The following is a 20,114-nucleotide window of genomic DNA, read 5'->3' on the forward strand; positions in this document are numbered from 1 at the left end:
GGGGAGAGATGGGGTCCCCTCTAACCTGGGCTCAGTCTTGTGCTGGGTGTCACCCTGAGGAATAGCCAGCTGGGTGGTTCAAAGCAACTTGAATGCCTAGGAGTTTCTGCAAAATCGATTTCAGACTCGACTTTTGAAGTGTGATCTGAAGAGGGTTGGGGCCCCCCAATTCCCTGGGACTAGTCCTTCAACAGTTGTTGCCTCTGTTTTCGAGCGACCGAAAGCAGAGTACCTCACCTGTCCCAAGTCAGAGGTTTTGCAGCATCTCTAAAAGGAAGGTTGCAGGTGCGTGTCCCTGTGCCTGGAGAACGGTGTAGAGGGCGCTAATTACTTTTTGTTTGTTTATGTTGTTTTGGGTGTTGCTTTTATTTCTTGAATTTGAATAAACAGTGATCGATAAGGATTTTGCACAATTAACCCCCAAGTGCATGGCTCAGAGCCCCAGGTCAGCCAGTCCGTGTTCTTGGGAAGTCTAACTCCACACTTCTCTTCACAGCAAGTGAAAAGCAGATGGCGGTGGTGTGCAAGGAGTCGCCAAAGCAGTATCTCCAACCTTTCAAGGACAGGCTGGAGGAGTTCTTCCAGAAAGGTAGGAAGCTCTGAAACATCCTCCACCCCGTGATCTCTCTCGGGGACCCCCTGCCCCGTGCATCCGGGCTGACCACCGACAGCTTCAATGAGCCCGTGAGTCCAGCTCCCCATGGCAGTTACATCCTCGGGGTAGATGGAGCTGTCCCATAGCTTTCATAACGCCTTTCAAATCTGCTTTCATATTTTAAATATTTAACATTACTCCTGTTTTTGTAAACTTTGGGGAGAAGATTTTTCCTTTGTCTCTTCATGGAACCCAAGAGGACCCCAAGAGGATCCCCAGTACATGTAAACTGACAAGTGACATACAGGCCAGGCAGACACCGTCGCGCGTTTCAGGTTTACCGTCCGCGTGGGCAGATGGAGGGTGATGATATTCCTCGTTTTATGAGTGCAGCAGTTGGAAAACTCGTGCTGTAAATTTTCCATTACTTTCCAGAAAGGAAAATTGGGGCCAGGTGAATGTCACACATGCAATCACTGGACACCCATCAGCCCGTTGGGGTCCGTGGGTGGAAGTGATATGCACGAGACCCAGGACCTCTGTAGAAAGCTTACCGAGTTACGTTTCTTCCCCCAGGGTTTTGGCAGGAGTAGGGAACTTTGGTTGACCACTGTTAGTGAATGTGGAAGTTTAATGTATTTGGGATACCTCCTAGTCTAATTCCTCAAATTCAGCTTAAGAAGTGGATCAAAAATAAGTATGACACACAACTTGCAGTTATAAAATAAATTAAGTCCTCGGGATGTAATATACAGTGTGGTAACTACAGTTGATAATACTGTATTGTCTATTTGAAAGTTGCTGAGAGAGTAGATCTTAATAGCTCTCATCTGAGGGAAAAAAAAGAATTATAACTATGTGGTGATGGATGTTCACTAGATGACTTATGATGATCATTTCACAATATATACATATATTGAATTATTATGTTGTACACCTGGAACTAATATCACGTTATATGCCAATTATATTTCAATAAGGAAAAAAATACGCGTGGTGTAGTTAGAGGGAGCTTTTGTGTTTGCTAGAGAGCCAGAGGAAATGCACGTAGGAACATTTGGGGATAGATCAACATGCTGTTTCTATTTATTAGGAAGGTCACATGATGCCACACCATCAAGAAAAGACCATTACGCAGGGCGAATCCATACAGTGTGGCCAAACCATCTTGGGGACTGGCAGGGAAATTCTTAGTCCAAGATTCAGAGGGACTTCGTTTCAGCAGCACCCTTGGTGCAGATGTCACGCCCCCCACCCCCGAGCCAGAGCTCGCTTGTGTTGGAGTGGACTTCAGAGTTCTCCCTGGGACGCTGCTGAACCTCATACAGGATGGAAGCAATGCTGTCAGCACAGCACCGTCTTGAGAGCAAACAGTGATCCCAACGCGTATGTGTCATGTGACTAAAATTAGGTGGGTTTTATATGTGATTCATCAAAGTAGATGTATTGTTTTGTGACTATTCCATGTAAATATGACGTCAGGGAGCTGAAGAAAAGCATGAAATACTTCTGCTTGCTGACCCCAATTAAGCACTTCTGCTTTTGACATGTATGGAATTAACTCGAAATGAGGCTCATGTGTACCTAGATTCCAATTTTATCTTTAATTGCTATTAGTCTACATCTGCAAAGTTAGCAATATTTGTATCTGGGTATTGCCTGCCTGTATGCCGTAGTGGCCTTAATTCTTTCTCCTTAAACCAGCTCGCATCTTAAAACTTAAATTGTGAATTTTATTGGTTTTTGTTAGAAAAAGATAAATATGAAAAGGTTTAGACCCTTGAATATCTTCTTTGGTGCCTTGGAAAAGGAATTTGCAAATTCCTTTTGGGGTTCTATGTTAGTCTCTCCGTTACTAGGTTTCTCAGGAAACACCTGGTCTGTTCTGAGAGAGGAAATGGACTCGAGGCTAAGTGGACCTTATGTCAGAGAGGCAAGGACGCGGCCACAGCTAAATGTTTGAAGAAAGCCGTAGAACAGTGGTTCTCAACCCTGGCTACACACTAGAATCACCTGGGGAAATTTTTTAAAATTTTGACTCCAGGCTGCATCTTTGGGGGTGGGACCCGTCATCAGCATTTTGACTTCCCAGGTGATTCCAGTGTGCAGCCCAGGTTGAAAACAAAACCATTCTAGTCTAGCTTAGTTTACCTTTCTTTTTTTATTTTTTTCGATAGAGTGGAAGGAAGGGAAGAAGGGAGAGAAAAACATCCATGTGTCACACATCAATTGGTTGCCTCCCATACAACCCCTACGGGGCTGGGGATCAAACCTAGAACCCAGGTATGTGCCCTTGACAGGGAATCAAATCCGGGACCCTTTGGTCCACGGGTGGATGCTCTAACTGCTGAGCCAAACCAGCAAGGGCTTAGTCCACCTTGCAATGTGTATTCAAAGACGTTTATTCAGAGCCCACTACCCACTAGGGACTTCGATAAATGTCATGAATACTGAGATGAGTCATGTACCCTCGCCCTTTCCCAAGGACTGGCTTGTTGGGGGAAGATCTAATTGAATGAAGGAGTCAGCTCTCCTTTAACCCACATAGTGAAGGGAATATGGAAAGGGCATGAAAGATAACCTCAAATCATAGTCAGAACAAAACCAGCCAAGACGAAGCACAGGAAAGAATCTAAAGGAAAATTACCATTCTATAAGGAATGGTAAAATATATAAATTAATACTGTAGGAATCTTAAACATGCCTGATATTGTATGATGAAAAGAGCCACTGTTGAAACAGCTTATTTTTATCTCATTACTTAACTGAGTTGTTCAAAAATCAATGTAGATTTCTACTGTCCTATACATATGGCAAGAACTAGCCACATGCGACTGTTGAGCAGTTGAAATGAGGCTAATCCAACTTAAGAGTGGGTAAGGGTAAAACACGTAGCAGATTTTGAAGACTCAGTGCAAAAAAAAAAAAGCACATGTTCCATTTTTTATTTTTGGGCTGGTGACACGATAAAAATGATAATATTTTAAATATATTGGGTAAAAGACATAAAGTGCTAATATTCATTTACCTGTTTCTTTTAGTTTTTAAGCATGGCTACTAGAAAACTTAAAATTGTGTATGTGGGTCACATTATATTTCTATTGAACAGCCCTCGTCTAGAAGACATGGTCCCTTGACCTTTCTCCCCTCCTTCCTTCACTCTCCTCTTCACTTTTTCACTCTGCGTTCAGGTGAATCCTCGGCGGCTGGAGTGCAGTTCCACAAGCTAGCCCTCCCGCTTTTACTCTGGATCTGGCCTTTGTGTGGCTCTCAAACGGGGGTGCTTAACGGAAGGAGATGTCAGCATGCCACGTCATCAGACTTCTCCTCTGTGGTTCAGGGCTGGGGCCTGACCAAGCTGCAGGGTATACGAATGGAATATTCCGTGGCTACTATTGGGTTCTAACGAGTACTTCCTTTTCTTATGCTGATGTTTCACTGATTCATAAAATGTGTAGGATTTTCCATCCACAATAAATATGCATTATCCACCCTGGATAATCAAATTTTAATGGCAGTTATCATACAATTTAAGTATTGTATCTTGCCCAGCTGGTGTGGTTCAGTGGATTGAGCGTCATCTCATGGACTGAGAGATCCCGGTTCGATTCCTGGTCAGGGCACATGCCCAGGTTGTGGGCTCAATCCCCAGTAGGGGGCATGCAGGAGGCAGCCGATTGATGTATCTCTCTCACATTGGTATTTCTGTCTCTTTCTAAAAAATCAATAATAATAAAAAAAAAGTATAGTATCTCATCTACTATGCCAGTCATTGTAAGAAACATCATGATTACAAGTACTACTAAGAAAGAAACATCGCTGGCATTAAACCATGGTGTGTCATAGAGTGTACAATGTAATAACAGAGATGCTAAAATATGAAAATTCTGTCGATTTTGAAGTGGATACAGTATTAGCATATAGAATTAGAGAGGAGGAATGCCTTCCTAACACCTCCAGGTACGTCAGGGAAGACTTTCAGCAAATGAGATGTTTTGTTCAGATTTGGGGGGTGGGGGTGGAGAGACAGTGACAATGACAGCTAACGTTCGGTGAGTGCCGCTGTGTGCCAGACGCTACGCGGAGATCTTCCTTCCCACTTAGTCCTCGTGACAACCCTCTGAGGTGAGCACTGTTGCCATCTTGTCATACAGACGAAGCAACTGAGGATCAGGAGTTCTTAGCCGACAAGTTCTGAAGGGTATTCCAGGCAGAGGAGAACACTGCGCATCTCAGGCTGAAAGGCATGCTGTGTTCAGGGCTTGGCAAGAGACTTGGTGTAGCGAGGTCACAGGGTGTGCGGGAAGAACGCAGACCCAAAGGCGAGGGGAGTCACAGTATGACTTGCTAAAGAATCTGAACATTGTCTCACAAGCAACAGAGAGCCTCTCAAAAATAGCATGTGTGGGAGCGCCATGCTCACGTCAGGCTTGTTTTGTTTTGCACGTGGGATCATTTTGCTTTTTTGTTGCGACAAGTACATTATACCTAAGAGCAACATGAAGAAGATTGGGAATAGTAAAAGACTGCAAGCCAACCCATCAAGCTCTTCTTCTGAACAGCAGTCCAGGCCAATGATGGTAAGAACACGAACAAAAGCAACCACAGCAAAAATAAGAAAGGAAGGGACATTTATAAAACTTTGAGTAGTTACTGGACTAGACAATCCATTGAAAGTACAAACACTTCCAGAAAAGTTTGGGAGAAAAGGGTGATGCCTTTCGCCTGCTTGGATAACTGGCTGGATACCGATGAGGAGGACCGGATTTGGGAGGAAAACGATGACAGAAACTTGGGACACATTGGTTTAATACATGTATGAGACACAGAGGAAGAGATGTTGGGCTCGTGGGAGAGGACCAAGTGAGACTTAAGAAGGTAGCGGGAATGAATGAGATATGTAGCCCAAAGAAAGAGTGTAGAACAAGAAGTTACTGAAGTGTCAGAGTCTCTGAGCCCAGGAAGTAATAGAATAACTATAACTGAGAAAAGATACTTCTATGCTTTCATATTTGGAAATTTGGCAGGAAGTGGCTACTTTTCTATTTAGGGATCTTATCACTCATAAAGTCTGGAGCAATGGCCTTCTTTATGCCTGAGAAAGCACATACACAGGTTGTGACTCAGTTGAAAATCCGTGGTTAGACTAATTTTTACATAAGCTGCAGTTGAGATCTTCTAACCCTCATGATGAGTTAACTTTTCTCTTGTAAATCATATCCTGTTGCCACACACAAGTGGAAGTGATGTGTTTATCCTTATGTCCTTCGTCATCCTTCCCCACTCAAAATGCCCCTACATGGTATTCTTTGACAAAGCTGTGGTACTTGTTCTATTCCATTTCTGGCACGGGACCCAAAGTCACTTTGATGGCGCCACTTTTCAGAGTTGCGACCTCCCCAGTAGCTGAGCCTTTTGCTTATGTGGTTTTTCTTGACCACAGTAGGCTCCCGTTGATTCCAGGGTACAGCCCAGTGAAGGCGTTATTTCAGCTCCTGTTTTCCCACCCTCAGATCAAACATGCTCATAATGATACGGCCTTCAAAAATGTGATGCTCACATTAAACGTCCCCATAAACGTGGCGGGGAGCCTGTAATTGAAAGAAGGCGCAGAGCAACTGATTAGGTCCCAGGTATGGATCTTGTAGGTGGTCTCTCCGTGCTGTTAAATTGGTCATTTGTATTTATTGCTTTGGCAGGGAGGGCTGAAACCTAAACCGGTGCTAATACCCGCACCCTCCCACACTTGGCCTTATCTCGGTCTCTGTTAATTTTATGTGGCATCCATGAATGGAACCAAATCTAAACGAATCAGAATGAGCCATGCTGCTCCTGGTTAATCAAACCATCTGTGAGGTTCTTCAACCAGCTGAGGTTAGAGATATTCTACATGTCAAGAAACTGTTTTCTAGTAAAAAGTCCATAGATAAATTTACACAACTAAAAACAAACAAACAAAAAATTCTGATTTCCCACATTGAATGCAAAAGGAATTACCTAAGTAGCTGAATAGTCCATGACAACTGAGACCAGGCCTATCTATCCTACACTTTCTCATCCCAACATAATAAAGGATCGGCCTGGCCCATGAAAAGTGTTGATAATTATTTGTTGAATTAGTGAACAAACAGCCTGAGTCGTGTAAAGTTCCTGGAGGGCATTTTTTTCCCTTTGTGATTTTTCTTTTTTAAAATCTTTTAGAATTGGTAAATCATGCCAGAATCTGGTGAGATGCATTTTTTGGTCTATAACGCATGTCTTTGGTGTAATCTCCTTGGATATCAAAACATCTATGTTATAGATGTGAATGCAGTCCATTCTTAATAAGTACTTAGATTAGATGGATAAGGGCTGTCATTGAAACTCTAAACTGTAGAATAAAAGTAGGTTATTAGGTGATCTCTTCTCTTCAAACCCAGAATGTGGGAAGAAACCATCTGAGTCAGCATATTCAACCACTGGGTTCCAGAGGTCAGCAGAGATCAAGGATCTGGACCGTGTGACCCAGGAGAGGAAGTAATTCTTATTTTCTTTAAAGAGCCTGTGGAAGGAAGGACTATGGCTGGGGGGATGCACACACTGTATAGGCCAAACCAATTCTTGTATCCCTCATTACTCAAAAAGTACTGGCAGGATGTCCCCAAATCACATGTGGCCAAGAGCTTAGATAGTCTGTCGTTATTTCTTGGTCACTGAGGTGACAGAGCAGTAATCCTTGGAAGGTGGAGAAACCTATCTTGTCAGAGATTTATTAAGTGGACACTTATCTGAAAGAGTTAGTTTGAATCAGTTGTTTTTATTTGTTTTGTTTTTCCCCCAGACGTGTCTGCAAAGAGCACATATCCCACCCCCCAATCAGTTTCTTTCTCCCCTCCTGTCCCCCTCTCCCTCTCCTCTCCCCTCCCCTCCCTCCCCATCTCTCTCCCCTCACTCCCCACTCTCCCTCCCTCTCTTCTCTCCCAACTACCTCCCTGTATATCTTTAACTTACTCAGTTTTTCTTTTTTGGCCAAACATCCAATAAGTTGTCTATTGAATAACTCTATAACTCTGGTTCTCTTTTTCTTTTTCTTTCTCTCAAATGAAAAGTTTTACAAAAAGAAGAACAATGCCTAAATTATGTTTGTGTATGTGTAATACTGACATAAATACCTGGAAAAGGTAGCCCCACCCCCCTCCAAAAATAAAAAGCTACAGATCAATCTCACTGTAGCTTTTTTTTTAAAACCTCACCCAAGGATATGCTGTTTTATTGATTTTTAGAGAGCGAAGAAGGGAGAGGAAGAGAGAGAGAGAGAGAGAGAGAAACATTGATGTGAGAGAGAAACATCAATCAGCTGCCTCTTCTTGTACACACCTCAACCAGGGATCAAACTCACTGTAGTTTTAAAATTTTTAATTAAAATGTACATTTCAATCACATGATCTCACTTATTTGTGGAATATAATGAACATAACAATCTGAGGAATTGGGTAGACCCAGAGACGGGAAAGTAGGGTACAGACTGATGACCCTCAGAAGAGGGGGCGGTGGGGGGAGGGAAGAGATAAACCACAGAACTTATATGCATGTACGCATAACTGATGGACATGGACAACAAAGCCAAGGATGGGGTGGGGGGGATGGGGAGGAGGGTGTCTTGGGAAAAAAAGGAGAAATATCTATAACAAAAATAAATTAATAAAAATTTTAAAAAATAAATAATTGGTTGTACATTTCACAACCAAATGGATTTTACTCCCAGAATTTAGGGATAATGTGATATGATACTATATTAGGAAGTCTATTAACATAACTCACCACTATTAATAGTCCTAATAGATGAAAACATCTCTTAAGATATAAAATAAAAAGGGCATCACTTGATAAAAGTCAACATCCATTCTTTTAAAAGCTCAATAAAACATTAAGTAACATAACTTCCTTAATATAATAAAAAATAAATATGTTACAGTTCCAAATTTGTAACTCATATCATAGACACAAGCTTAACGTACCAAATAAATAAGACCTCCTGGACATGATTTTTAAAAAGACCAACATCCAATAGGAAGAAAGGCAAATAACATGAATAGTGAAGAAACTGCTCTTTAAACATATTAAAAGATGTTAATTTAAAAATAGAAGTGCAAAATAAATTACATTGAAATTTCATTTTTATCTATGATGTAGGCAAAATTACAAAAATTTGTTGACAGTGCAATAAGGTAAACTTCACTGTTTATATGGCTGGTGAACCTGTAAATTGTTGCAATCCGTGTAGACGTCAATTCAGCAATGTCGATTGAAGCTACAAATGCATATGCCTTTGGACTTGGCAATTCTACTTCTAGATGCGTACCTCCAGGTGTGCTCCCACATGCAAAGTGATTTGTGCGCCATGTCACTTATTATGACATTGTTTGTAACAGCAAAAGATTTGAGACAGCCTTAGTGGCCGTCAATAATGGAATTGTCAAATTGGGTGCTTCCATATGGTGGAATACTAAGCGTCTGTTTAACAAAAGAAAGAGTGAGGGAAGTCTTTATGTTTTGACAGGGAAGAATCTCTAAGATGTATTTTAAGTGGAAAAAAGCAAGGGTCAGAAGAGTGGGTATATTATATTACCACTTAAGAAGAAGGGAAAAAGTGGATACTACTTAATGAAAATCTCTGAGGACAAATAAGCAACTAATCTGGGGCTGATATTCCGCTGGTCCTTACCATACCAGCCCTGCAGGTTGTCTGTGTAGTTGACACCCCAGGCTGTTGTTAAATATTTAGAATACTACCCCCGAAAATAACCAAACAGATTTGTTGCTGTAATGGATAAATGAATGGATGGAATTCAGAGATGGTATGCAGAGTTTTCATAAATCTTTTAATTAATGTGAACCTTTTAAAAAAACTATTTTTTAAACAACTTTTTTATGGCACTTTACATTAAAAGTTTTCCTTGCAAGACCACTTTCCCTTTCAGACTTCCCCATTGTGGTACTAGTTGGAGTCCCGGTTACTAAATCTAGCCTTTTCTGTTCAGTTTCCAAGGGACTGGACATTAAATGCACTCATTCACAGACTCTTTCCCTCCTTTGGGAGCTGGACTGGACCACTTAGAGGGAAATCTGAGGGCCTCGCATCTTCCTCCTCTCATGACTAGCAAACCAGATCATTGAGCTAGGATCTTTCTTTCCTTAGGGTCCTCTTTCTCAGCCCCCTCCACAACTGCTCTAGGCCGTGGAGTCCTCCTAGCATGTGTACACACACACACACACTCACACACACACACACACTCTCACACACACACATACACACACTCACACATACACACTCACACACTCACACACACACATACACTCTCACACTCACACACATACTCACACTCACTCACACTCACACACACACACTCACACATACACACTCACACACACATACTCACACTCTCACACACTCACACATACACACTCACACACACACATACACTCTCACACTCTCACACACATACACACTCACACACTCACACACACTCACACACACATACTCACACACACTCACACATACACACTCATACACACACTCACACATACACACTCATACATACACTCACACACTCACACACATACACACTCACACACACACACTCACACATACTCTCACACATACACACTCACACACACACATACACACTCACACACACTCACACATACTCTCACACATACACACTCTCACACACACATACACACTCACACACACTCACACATACATACTCTCACACACACACATACACACACACACTCACACATACATATTCTCACACACACTAACAAATACCCACTCACACACACTCACACATACACACTCACACACACACTCACACATACATACTCACACACACTCACACATACACACTCACACACACATACACACACACACTCACACACACACACTTTGCTGATGGTTTCATCATTTCCTTAGGATGGCTGTAATTGAAATGTCCATGAGGAGGGCTCCTTGCTCTAATATGTAGGGTGTTCTTCTTTCTCCTCATCTTTTGTTCCCTGTTACCATAATCCTGTTTTCCATTTCATTTGGAGCCTCTTAACGCTCCAGTACATAGATGCCTTAGGTGCTTCAGTGGACTCTTTCCTGAACATACAGGACAAGAGAGTAAAAGCCTACATCTTAAAATACCCGGACACAAGCCACCTTCTAAACCTCACCACAGGAAAGGACCAGTTGTTGGTCATTTGTATCTCAAGACAGTTGTCAGGATCCGACCTTGCCAATGAGTATTTGCATTTTAAGCCTTAACTCTAATTTTTTGAAAGAAAGACTTTGTCTTCTCTTTTTAAGCAATGAAGGGAAAGGAGGATAATTATTATTAACTCTTACCGAGTCTCCTCTAGAGCAGCAGGTATTAAGACACCTGCCCGGCCACAGCTCCAAGCTCATGAGACCGGGATGCTTTAGAAGAACAGGTAATGTACTTGAAATTGAATTCTATAACTTGGAGTAAGGCCTTTAACCACTTAAGTATGACTAGAGCCCACCTCATGAAGATATGGATGGTATGGATGTGATCCCTTTGCTTCCCTTCCATCATGGCCGAATCCAAGATTCTTTGAGATCCCGGAGCTGCAGTAACTCCTTTCTGAGGAGGAGAAACAGGCCAGGTAGATGTATGGGGTGAAGCCAAGTGAGGCAGGCTCTTCCTTTCTGTGTATAGGCCTTCTCGCTTCCTTGTGAATTTCTCTTTCCACATGTCATTGGCTCGTTTGGGGAAAACTGGAAGGGAGACTAAGTTGTATTCCCCAGAAGCAGGGTTTTGGTAACTTTGACGTTTTATTCCTGATCCAGAGTCATAATTGTGTGATTTCATCTTCCTATTCTGACTGCAAGTATACTTTTAGTTAAATAGGGTGTTTTTGTTTCTGCTTTTTGTAAGTATTCTGAATGTAGCAGGAAAAGCATCGTACTTGAAGTTAGGAGACCTGGGTTTGAAGCCCAACTTACTCACTGTAACTGCTCTCTGTGACTTTGGGCAGGTTTTTCCATTTCTCTGAGCCCCCCCTCCCCCACCCCGGTCTATAAAACAGGAATAGTAATTATCTAATGTATAGTGTCATTATGAAGATTACATGAGACAATATACATGTAAAACCAATGTATGAACTATATAAAGCAGTCATAAACACAATGTATTGTTTTTAGAATGTAATTGGTATCGCACCGTCACCCTCTGTGAGAAAAAATGATGGGTTGAAAACGTCCCTTGAGTTTTCAGTTCAGACGGAGAGTCGGAGGACGCCTCTGACTTCAGCACTTGAAGTACAGTGCATTGTTTCATCTTTGCAGCACTCCTTTGAAGCTTATTTTGTTTTCCCTAAGTTTCCTGATTAAGAAACTGAGTCTGGGGATTGCAGTAACTTCTGCAAGGTCAGTGTGATCTCAGTCTCAACATTGGAACTGCGCCGTCCCGGTAACTTAGAAAATCACTTTTTTCTTGTCCCAAGGCCCTTGTGTGTAACTGAAAATAAGTTTCCACTCTCACCATTGACATGAGAAAACTGTGAGAAGAGCAGACTGAGGCACCATAGCTTAACCCCAGGGACTCATTCCTGGGGTCCTGATAGAGACCCCACACCACCTTCCCCAAGAGTAACAACGGAGACGTTTCGCTTGTACTTTGAAAATAACTGCGATGACAAGGAGTTAAGTATTTTATGGAATCAGTATCGAGCTCTGAATTCTTGCATAAGAGTTGTTTTCATGATAAATTGCTTCATATAATTGTTGGCTCAGCCATCATTTCCTGTTGGGATTCTTTACAACTATCATCGATGTTTTAATCAGTGATTGATTGCAGTGGGTATCACATGACTTCTCTTTGAATCACTTGGTTATTGTCTTCTTCGTGCTGGAAGAACTTAGCACCTATACTGCCTTCTGGGAGTTATTTTGCAGAATGCGTATTACATAATATGTGGTTTTGCAGGTAATGCACAGCTCTGGAAAGACCTCTTTATTCTTTCAAATAATACAGGTCTGTTCCTTCTGCTGAGTTCTTTTCACTTTAGAAGAACGGCAGCAGCACCGGGAGGAACCCAGGGCCGAATGAGCTCATGTGTGCGGAGTGTTTAGCACAGAGCCTGGCACTATATGTCAGCAGCTGCTGCTACTGTCATGTTCGCAGTCGCTTCATCACCATCTTATCAGATGGCAGGTGGAGCTCAGAAAGTCAATCACAGACATGCTATCTTTTTATGAATAGCTGTAGTTCCAAACTCAAATGGCAAGTGAGAAATAATTACGGTGAAAGATCTCGGGGACTAGAAGGAAAACCATGCTCATCCTCCCATAAAAGTAAGCCAAAAGCAATGAATATCAGCTGGATTTCCCTAGGACCGGAAGCTTCCTTTTCATTATAATGTGTAGATCCGATGTGTATTGGAGTAAAAGTTGGGCAGGCAGAGTTTGTGCAAGTTAAAAGGTACCAGATATGCATGGAGCTTTCCTACAGGATTGTATTCTTCCACAATTAAAATGTTTTATTTTGAGGTGTAATTTTAATTTGTATGTTTACATCTTAATGCTAGAAAGTGTTAACATAATTCCTTTTAAGAAGGCAGGCCTCACGGATCAAATGGTATGGCTACCCCCATCAACAATATTACCACCTAGTGGCCACTAAGATGAACTGCAAACACATGACCCTTGGGACCCACAGAGACAGAGCGCCTGTCCTCTGTGGCTAAGAGTGATTGGACATGACAGTAAACACCGCTAGAGTAAATGACTTTAACTACCCTTGATAACTGTTAATAACCAGAACATTCAAAGTCTGCTTTATTGCCGATGGGAGAATGACGAGGCTGAAAGTTTGCAACCTGAAACCAGAGAATGTGGTCAATTCCTTGATCCTTGTATTAACTTTTGGAATTGAAAAGAAATGTAGCGACCTTTCTCGACCAGGATTTACATTTAAGTTTTAATTGCTCTCTGCTCGTGATCTGCTGAAAATTTGAAAATGTGTGTTTGAGTAGATCATCGCTATTTTCGACAGAGAGAAACAGTGACGAGTTTCCTCACCAGAGGAAATGGGCAGTGTCGGTTCACACCCTTTCATAAATTTAGCAAAATCTAAGTGCTTAGCCTCTTCAAGTGCTGGTCCTTGATACCACATCCTCACTCCACCTCAGGGTCTGGCTCGGGGACCTTTGCTATTTACCACTTTCCCTCTCCTCCCAGCATCTACTGACTTGTTGACATTCAAATTACTCATTGAAATGAACAAACCATCTGCCTGCTGAGCTCATCGCACCATTCCAGTTTCTTGCTGAAATAAATGAAATGTGGAGTGAGAAATTATAATAATTCTAGGGGAGTGTAATATAATCAACTTGGTAATGCAGAAATGCACTAAAAAAAAAAAAAAAAAATCTGTTTGAAATTGTTATTCTTCCCAGGAGGGCACTATTCTTTCCTTAATGTCTTCCCTTCCGTTCCATGATTCTAGGATTAAGCCTGATTGCTAACATAAAATGATGTGCGTGCGCCTCTGCTTTCTTAAACGTCAGCTTCCTTTGGCATCGCTTCCCGGGCTGTAGTCATGACCGTGGCACTGGTTGTAGTTGGTCTGAGCTTCATGTGGTGATTTGGTTCCAGCATGTTGACCACAATTGATGGAGCCGGAGAGTCCTGGGTAAGATTCAAGGGATGGGTTTTGTGTTTCTTTCAAATTGTTTGCTTCGTGTTTCTGTTCTAGTCTCCTGGGAGACTCGAGTGGAAAGAGGGCTGGCTTCAGAATTACACAAACCTGAGTTCAAATCCCTTCCCTAACTATCTGACCTTGGGAGATTTACTGCATCTAAACAAGGCTGAGTCCTCTCATCTCAAAGGCGGAGATCATCAGACCCATACCAAAGGTTGTTTCGATAATCAAATCAGCTAGCGCATGTCAGCCACCTCGTTCAACAGCTAACATCATCGGAGGCATAGATGTTTGTTCTCTGCCTTCCCTTTACCCTCCCCTTGTGTTCCCTTGTGCTTTGGTGTAACTTCCATTTCCTAAGCAAAGTCAGATTTAGTTCCACCTGAGAAACTTTGTTGACCATGGGTCCTTCTTTTTCCCTACTAGCGCAGATCTAGCTACGCAAACTGTCCGTGACATATTAACTAAGACCTTAGTGTGTTCTAGAGATTGTGCTATGTGCTACTGATACAACGATAAGCAAGACGAACACAGTCTGCCCCTGGAAGTTTTATGTGCCCGTAGAGAGTATAGCCTGTTGGCATCAGGAATCCCTAGGGTACATTCCAGTTATGTGTTGCTACATAACCAGCTTAGTCGCTTGAAACAATTTACTACAATCTCTTATGGTTCTATGGGTTGACTAGATGCAATTGGGTGGTTCTTGCCTTGGGTTTCCCGTGAGGTTGGAGTCAGAAGGCGGTTGGATTTGGAATTGTCTGAAAACTTCATACACCTCTAAGGGTCCTGGGCTGGGCTGGATGGCTCAGGGGAGGGCTGGCTGGACATCTGGTCCGTGTAGTCTCTCCAACATGGCTTGGGCTTCCCCACAGTGGTTGTGGGGTAGTCAGACTTCTTACTAGTGGCTGGCTCTTTCCTAAGCAAATGCCCCACCACCCCCTCCCACAAGGAAGCAAAAACTGCCGATCCTCTAATCCCCTGAAAGGCTAGAGATAAAACATGGTGTCACTTTGGGTCAAAGAAGTCAAAAGCCAGCCAAGTTTCAAGCGAGTGGAGTGATAGACTCCACCTCTCAGCGGACGGTAGTGTTATATACAGGCAAGAAAGGACCGATGGTGGCCATCTGGAGGGGAGCTACACAGTACGTCACTGACTGTCCCTCAGTTTCATGTCTGTTGACATCTAGACTCTGAACTCGTAGGTTCTGGCTTTTACTTGCAGAGCTGAGCATGAGTGCTTGCCCTTGGGAAGTGGACCCATTTCGACTTTAGGGATGAGATACATAGCAATGTGTTTGCTCTGGTCCTTATAACTTCTTCGGGACAGATACTGTTTCCAGAGGATGCGTTTTCATCATTCTCCTCAATCTCTCCCTCAAGAAAAGTTCTTATATTTCTGTTACTACGTGGCAAGAAACCCTCAGAAAGAGTAGCTTCACAAACCCACCTTACCAAGCGATTCACATGGTACGTGCCTATTTTAGCGCATGAGAACCCTCAGCATGAGCCAGAGACAGCATCAGCCAGCATTTTCCTGGGGCTCGACATGAAGTCCAGTTGCTGTGGTTTCTGCTCCGTTCCCTTTGAGACAGTCTCCCTGGAGCTGGAGCCCTAACAAATTAGTCTCCAGAACTTAATACTCCGTGCTCTTGACATGATGAAGACTTTCCTCTCTCCTCTTCCCAGAAACAAATCGCCTTTAAAAACCTTATCATCTGCCCTGGCCAGTTTGGCTCAGCGGTTAGAGCGTCGGCCTGTGGTCCGGAGAGACCCGGGTTCGGTTCCCGCTAGGGGCACGTGCTTCGGTTGCAGTTTGTCCCCGGCCCTGGTTGGTCCTGCGGGTGGCAGCCACTCGATGCGTCCCTTCGCGTCGATGTTTCTCTCTCTCTGTCCCTTCCTCTCTCTCCCTCCCACTCTATCTGTACAAAAAAATGGAAAAATGTCCTCGGGTGAGGATTAAAAAAAAAAACAAAAAAACCTTATCATCTCATTTTAAATATGTTTCAGGGTGTTAAAAACAAAAACAAAAAACACAGAAGTCAACTTTCCCAACACGGGCATGAGAGAAAAGAGAAAATGTAAGCTGCTACAAACATTCTTATTGTCAGTATAAATAATCGATTTAAGGTCTGGATTTAACTATTGTTATAACTTTCAAAGGAGTCAGTTATCAGAAAATTGACAAAATTGGGAACTAGAGTGTTACCTCTGTGTAGTCTAGCCTTCGGTGAAGTTGTTCACGCTAAAGCCCATGATTAGGTCACGTGCCCGTCCAGTGGATTCCGACTGCTGTCTGGTTCCTCGGTGGCCAGGTGAGCATGCTCGCTGTGATACACTGAGGGCCAAGCACTGAAAGGTCGAAGGTTCGAGTCCCAGTCAAGGGCACGTCCCTGGGTTGCAGGTTCAATCCTTGCCCTGGTCGAAGTGTGTGTGGGAGGCAACCATTCGATGTGTCTCTCTCACATCTGTGTTTCTGTCTCTCTCTCCTCGCCCCTCCCCACCCCTCCCACTCTCTCTAAAATTCAGTGGAAAAAATATCTTTGGATGACGATTAACAAAAATAAAACAAAATGCATTGCTCTCTTGGGATTGGGCCAAGGGAAGGGTCAATGGAATAGATTTAAGAGCTACTTCTGTATCATATTAAAAATAATATTTTTTAATTGCTAGTTTACCAGTTTTCTGTTCCTGGAAATATAGATAAGAAACCAGAATCTGGAACTTATATTAAAGTTCATGAGTTTTGGTTACATGTTCCAGGTGGATTGATTTGAAACACCACGTGGCTTAATTTAAAGTAATGACGCTATTCCCCTGAATTTATGTAACTTCTCTCCAGGGACACACCACATTTACTCTGAGATTAGAATAGCGTATATATCTCTGTGTGTGTTTCTCCCTAATTCCTTCTCAAAAATATTAAATGGACAACATCCAAGAAGCATCTAAGGAGGAGCAAACTAGAAAAGTGGCCGAGATGGTTTCCCACAAACTGTGATCATCCAAACACAGCTAAGATCCATGAGCTGTCAGGGAAAAGGAAGGGGAAAAAAAACAATCCCAAGCAAATAGGTCTGAAGTGATGGCCAAAGGGATAGAGAAACCACTGGATGGCTGAATGGTGATAAATGGTGGTGGTTTGTTTGGTTTTGAATTTTGCTCCTCTGTGTAAATCCCTCTGTGAGAGGCAGTTTCTGTGGAGGGCAAACCTTTTGTACCACATGACACTCCCGTCTGTGTGTCTTCCAGAAATTGGGGGCAGGGGTGGGTGGAGTGAGGGGTCTTTTTTTTTCTTATTGATTTTAGAGAGAGAGGAAGGGAGAGGGAGAGAATCATCGATGAAACAGAACATTGATTGGCTGCCTCCTGCATGTCCCCCACTGGGGATCAAGCCCACAACCTGGGCGTGTGCTCTGACCAGGAATCGAATTGGTGACCTCTTGGTGCCTGGGCTGATGCTCAACCACTGAGCCACACCGGCCAGATGAATCTTTTCTTCTTCTTTTTTTTAATCCTCACCCGAGGACATTTTTTCTATTTTTTGTTCAGATAGAGTGTGGGAGGGAGAGAGAGAGAGAAACATCGACGTGAAAGGGACACGTCGAGTGGCTGCCACCCACACGACCCAACCAGGGCCGGGGACAAACTGCAACCAAGGTACGTGCCCTTAGCGGGAACCGAACCCGGGTCTCTCAGGACCGCAGGCCGACGCTCTAACCGCTGAGCCAAACCGGCCAGGGCGAATCTTTTCTTCTTTAAATGACTGTTTCTCACACTGTTCCAGACTTTGCCGGATGTGCGCATTCTCTTTCCAGCACTCTAGTGGTCCAGAGCTACCGAGCAGGTACTGTTGGTATGAATGGGCCCTGTGAACCCAGCATAGCTTCCTGTTGTGTGGGTGCCCTCCTCGGACGTCCCAGCTCCCTCCTGGGTCCTGTCCTTGTCGTCCCAGGCATTGCTCTGCTTACTCCTGTCCCCTCAGCAGCCACCTGTGCCTTCATGTAAACGAATTAACCAAGCCTCCAGGTCCCTGTCATCTGACAGCACACAGAATCCCACGTGACCTAAAATGCCTTTCCAACAGCTACTACCCTTTTGAAGCCAAATGGTTTTAATCACCTGCACACAGCTCTCTGCAGAGATTAGAGGCTGCAGCCATGCTGTTGACTCTTCAGTCGTAGTTTAAGGTGCTGATACCAAGTGCTCCCTGTCTTCCACTAGTGATCTGGGGGAAAGGGGCCTGCCACCAGTTAGATAGTCAAATAGCATCCCACCTCCTCCTGAGAATATGGTCATCCTCAAGGTGGCCTAGGCCTCAGCCCTCTCCACAAAAGAGGTCTCTCTTCTTCTAGCTTTTCTCTGCCCTCCTACTAACACAGCTGCTCCAGGGAGAGTCTGAGCCACAGGGACGCTCACCAAGGACTGGGACACAGCAGTGACAAGTGGGAAGCTGAGGTGATGGGTGAAGGGTGCCTAGGCTGGGACGGCTGAATTCTGCCCCTGACCTCAGGCTGTCACTCAGCCCGTCGGCTGTGGGTCGCAGGGTGTGCAGCTCCGCCCTAGGAGGGTTGGTCCTCCTCGGGTTTGGTCAGCACCCGTCTACGGGGTTTCTGATAGATGGTCTCCAAGGGCGCAGAGGGCAGAGTCTGAAATGCGTTTGGTCGGCTTCCCCATGTAGGTCTCTCTCCGCTCTGCAGTCTTCAGTGGCCCACAGTACGTTCTGGATCCTTAGAAGCAGCAACGTTTTCTCTCTTCCCACTTCGTGGCCCTGTTTCTGCACATTAGCACGCTAACTGTGGGCTGGGCAGTACAGAGATAGCGTTTTATTTTTCAAGCCCATTCTCATTTTGAGGAAAAAGAGGTCTTCACGAGAGGCCTCTCAGTCTGTTTCCAGGCCTCGGGTTGGCCAGGCATTACTGACGGCCACGTCAGCCAAGGGTGTAACTGAGAAGTCTGGACCTCTCGTCTCAAGAAACCAACTTTCTGATGCAGACAAAGAAAAAACACGTCCACTGTGTTCGGAGTTGCTGATCGTGATGAACCACCATAGGCTTTTGTTGGCCAGTGTGCCTTCCCGTGCAGTGTCCCGCTGTGGAATCTGGAACCTTCCATCCTCGTCCCCAGGCAGCTCGCGTGGTGGTTAGGAGACAAGGAGGCCCCCAACACGGTGAGCGGTTGGACACTGTAGCCAACGCCATGTCCAGTGAGGCCCGAAAGGGCCGAGAAGTTCGTTCCGTCGTCCTGGCTTCAGAAGCCTTGGCGGTCCGCTTGCGGCTGACACTCTCCCATCCACCCGCGTCTGCATCTCTCAACGTTCCTGACCTCGGGGCTGTCGGCGGACAGGATGTGGAGAGAGGTGGGCCTGAGGCTGCGTGGGGAGAGCCAGCTGCTTGACCCAGCCTGTGCTCCGCTCCTGGTCCCTGGCTTTGATCTGGAGCCTCGTTCCCGGGAGAGTTCTGCCTGCTCCTCCTCCATCACATAGAACAGGCCCCCCCACCCCCAAGTTTGGTCCAGTTTCAAGGGAAATGAGCTGTTTGTCCCGTCTCTGGGCTGTGTAAACAAGCGGAGGGCAATTAGTGAGTCGGTCAGGGCCTTGGCCCACCGTTCTGCCTGCGCCGATGGAGACTCATCACTCATCTTTTGGACCATATAGTCGTGCAGGCATGAGATAATGGGGGCTGCTTGGCTTTCACGACTTCTCCATGCTGTTTCGATTCCAGTCTTCGTGTCAAAACCCTGTTGTTCAAGTATGTTTGGCAGCAGCAACCACTGCCACTCAGCTCATTTGGGGGAAAAAAAATAATTTAGATTCTTTGCCTTGATTTTTTT

At 44.2% G+C, this 20,114-nt stretch overlaps 1 protein-coding gene across 3 annotated transcripts in view; it reads left to right on the forward strand.

Moving 5' to 3' along the window:
• The window catches only part of FMN1 (formin 1), a 370,459-nt gene that overhangs the window by 275,307 nt on the left and 75,038 nt on the right, over positions 1–20,114 (forward strand). For all 3 annotated transcript variants that reach the window (XM_036268755.1, XM_036268764.1, XM_036268772.1), the window contains one exon: positions 497–589. In XM_036268755.1, the coding sequence (XP_036124648.1) occupies positions 497–589 (93 nt within the window). The remainder of the gene's footprint in view (positions 1–496; positions 590–20,114) is intronic.

The sequence above is a fragment of the Molossus molossus genome, unplaced genomic scaffold (assembly GCF_014108415.1).
Source record: "Molossus molossus isolate mMolMol1 unplaced genomic scaffold, mMolMol1.p scaffold_m16_p_1, whole genome shotgun sequence".
NCBI lineage: Eukaryota > Metazoa > Chordata > Mammalia > Chiroptera > Molossidae > Molossus > Molossus molossus.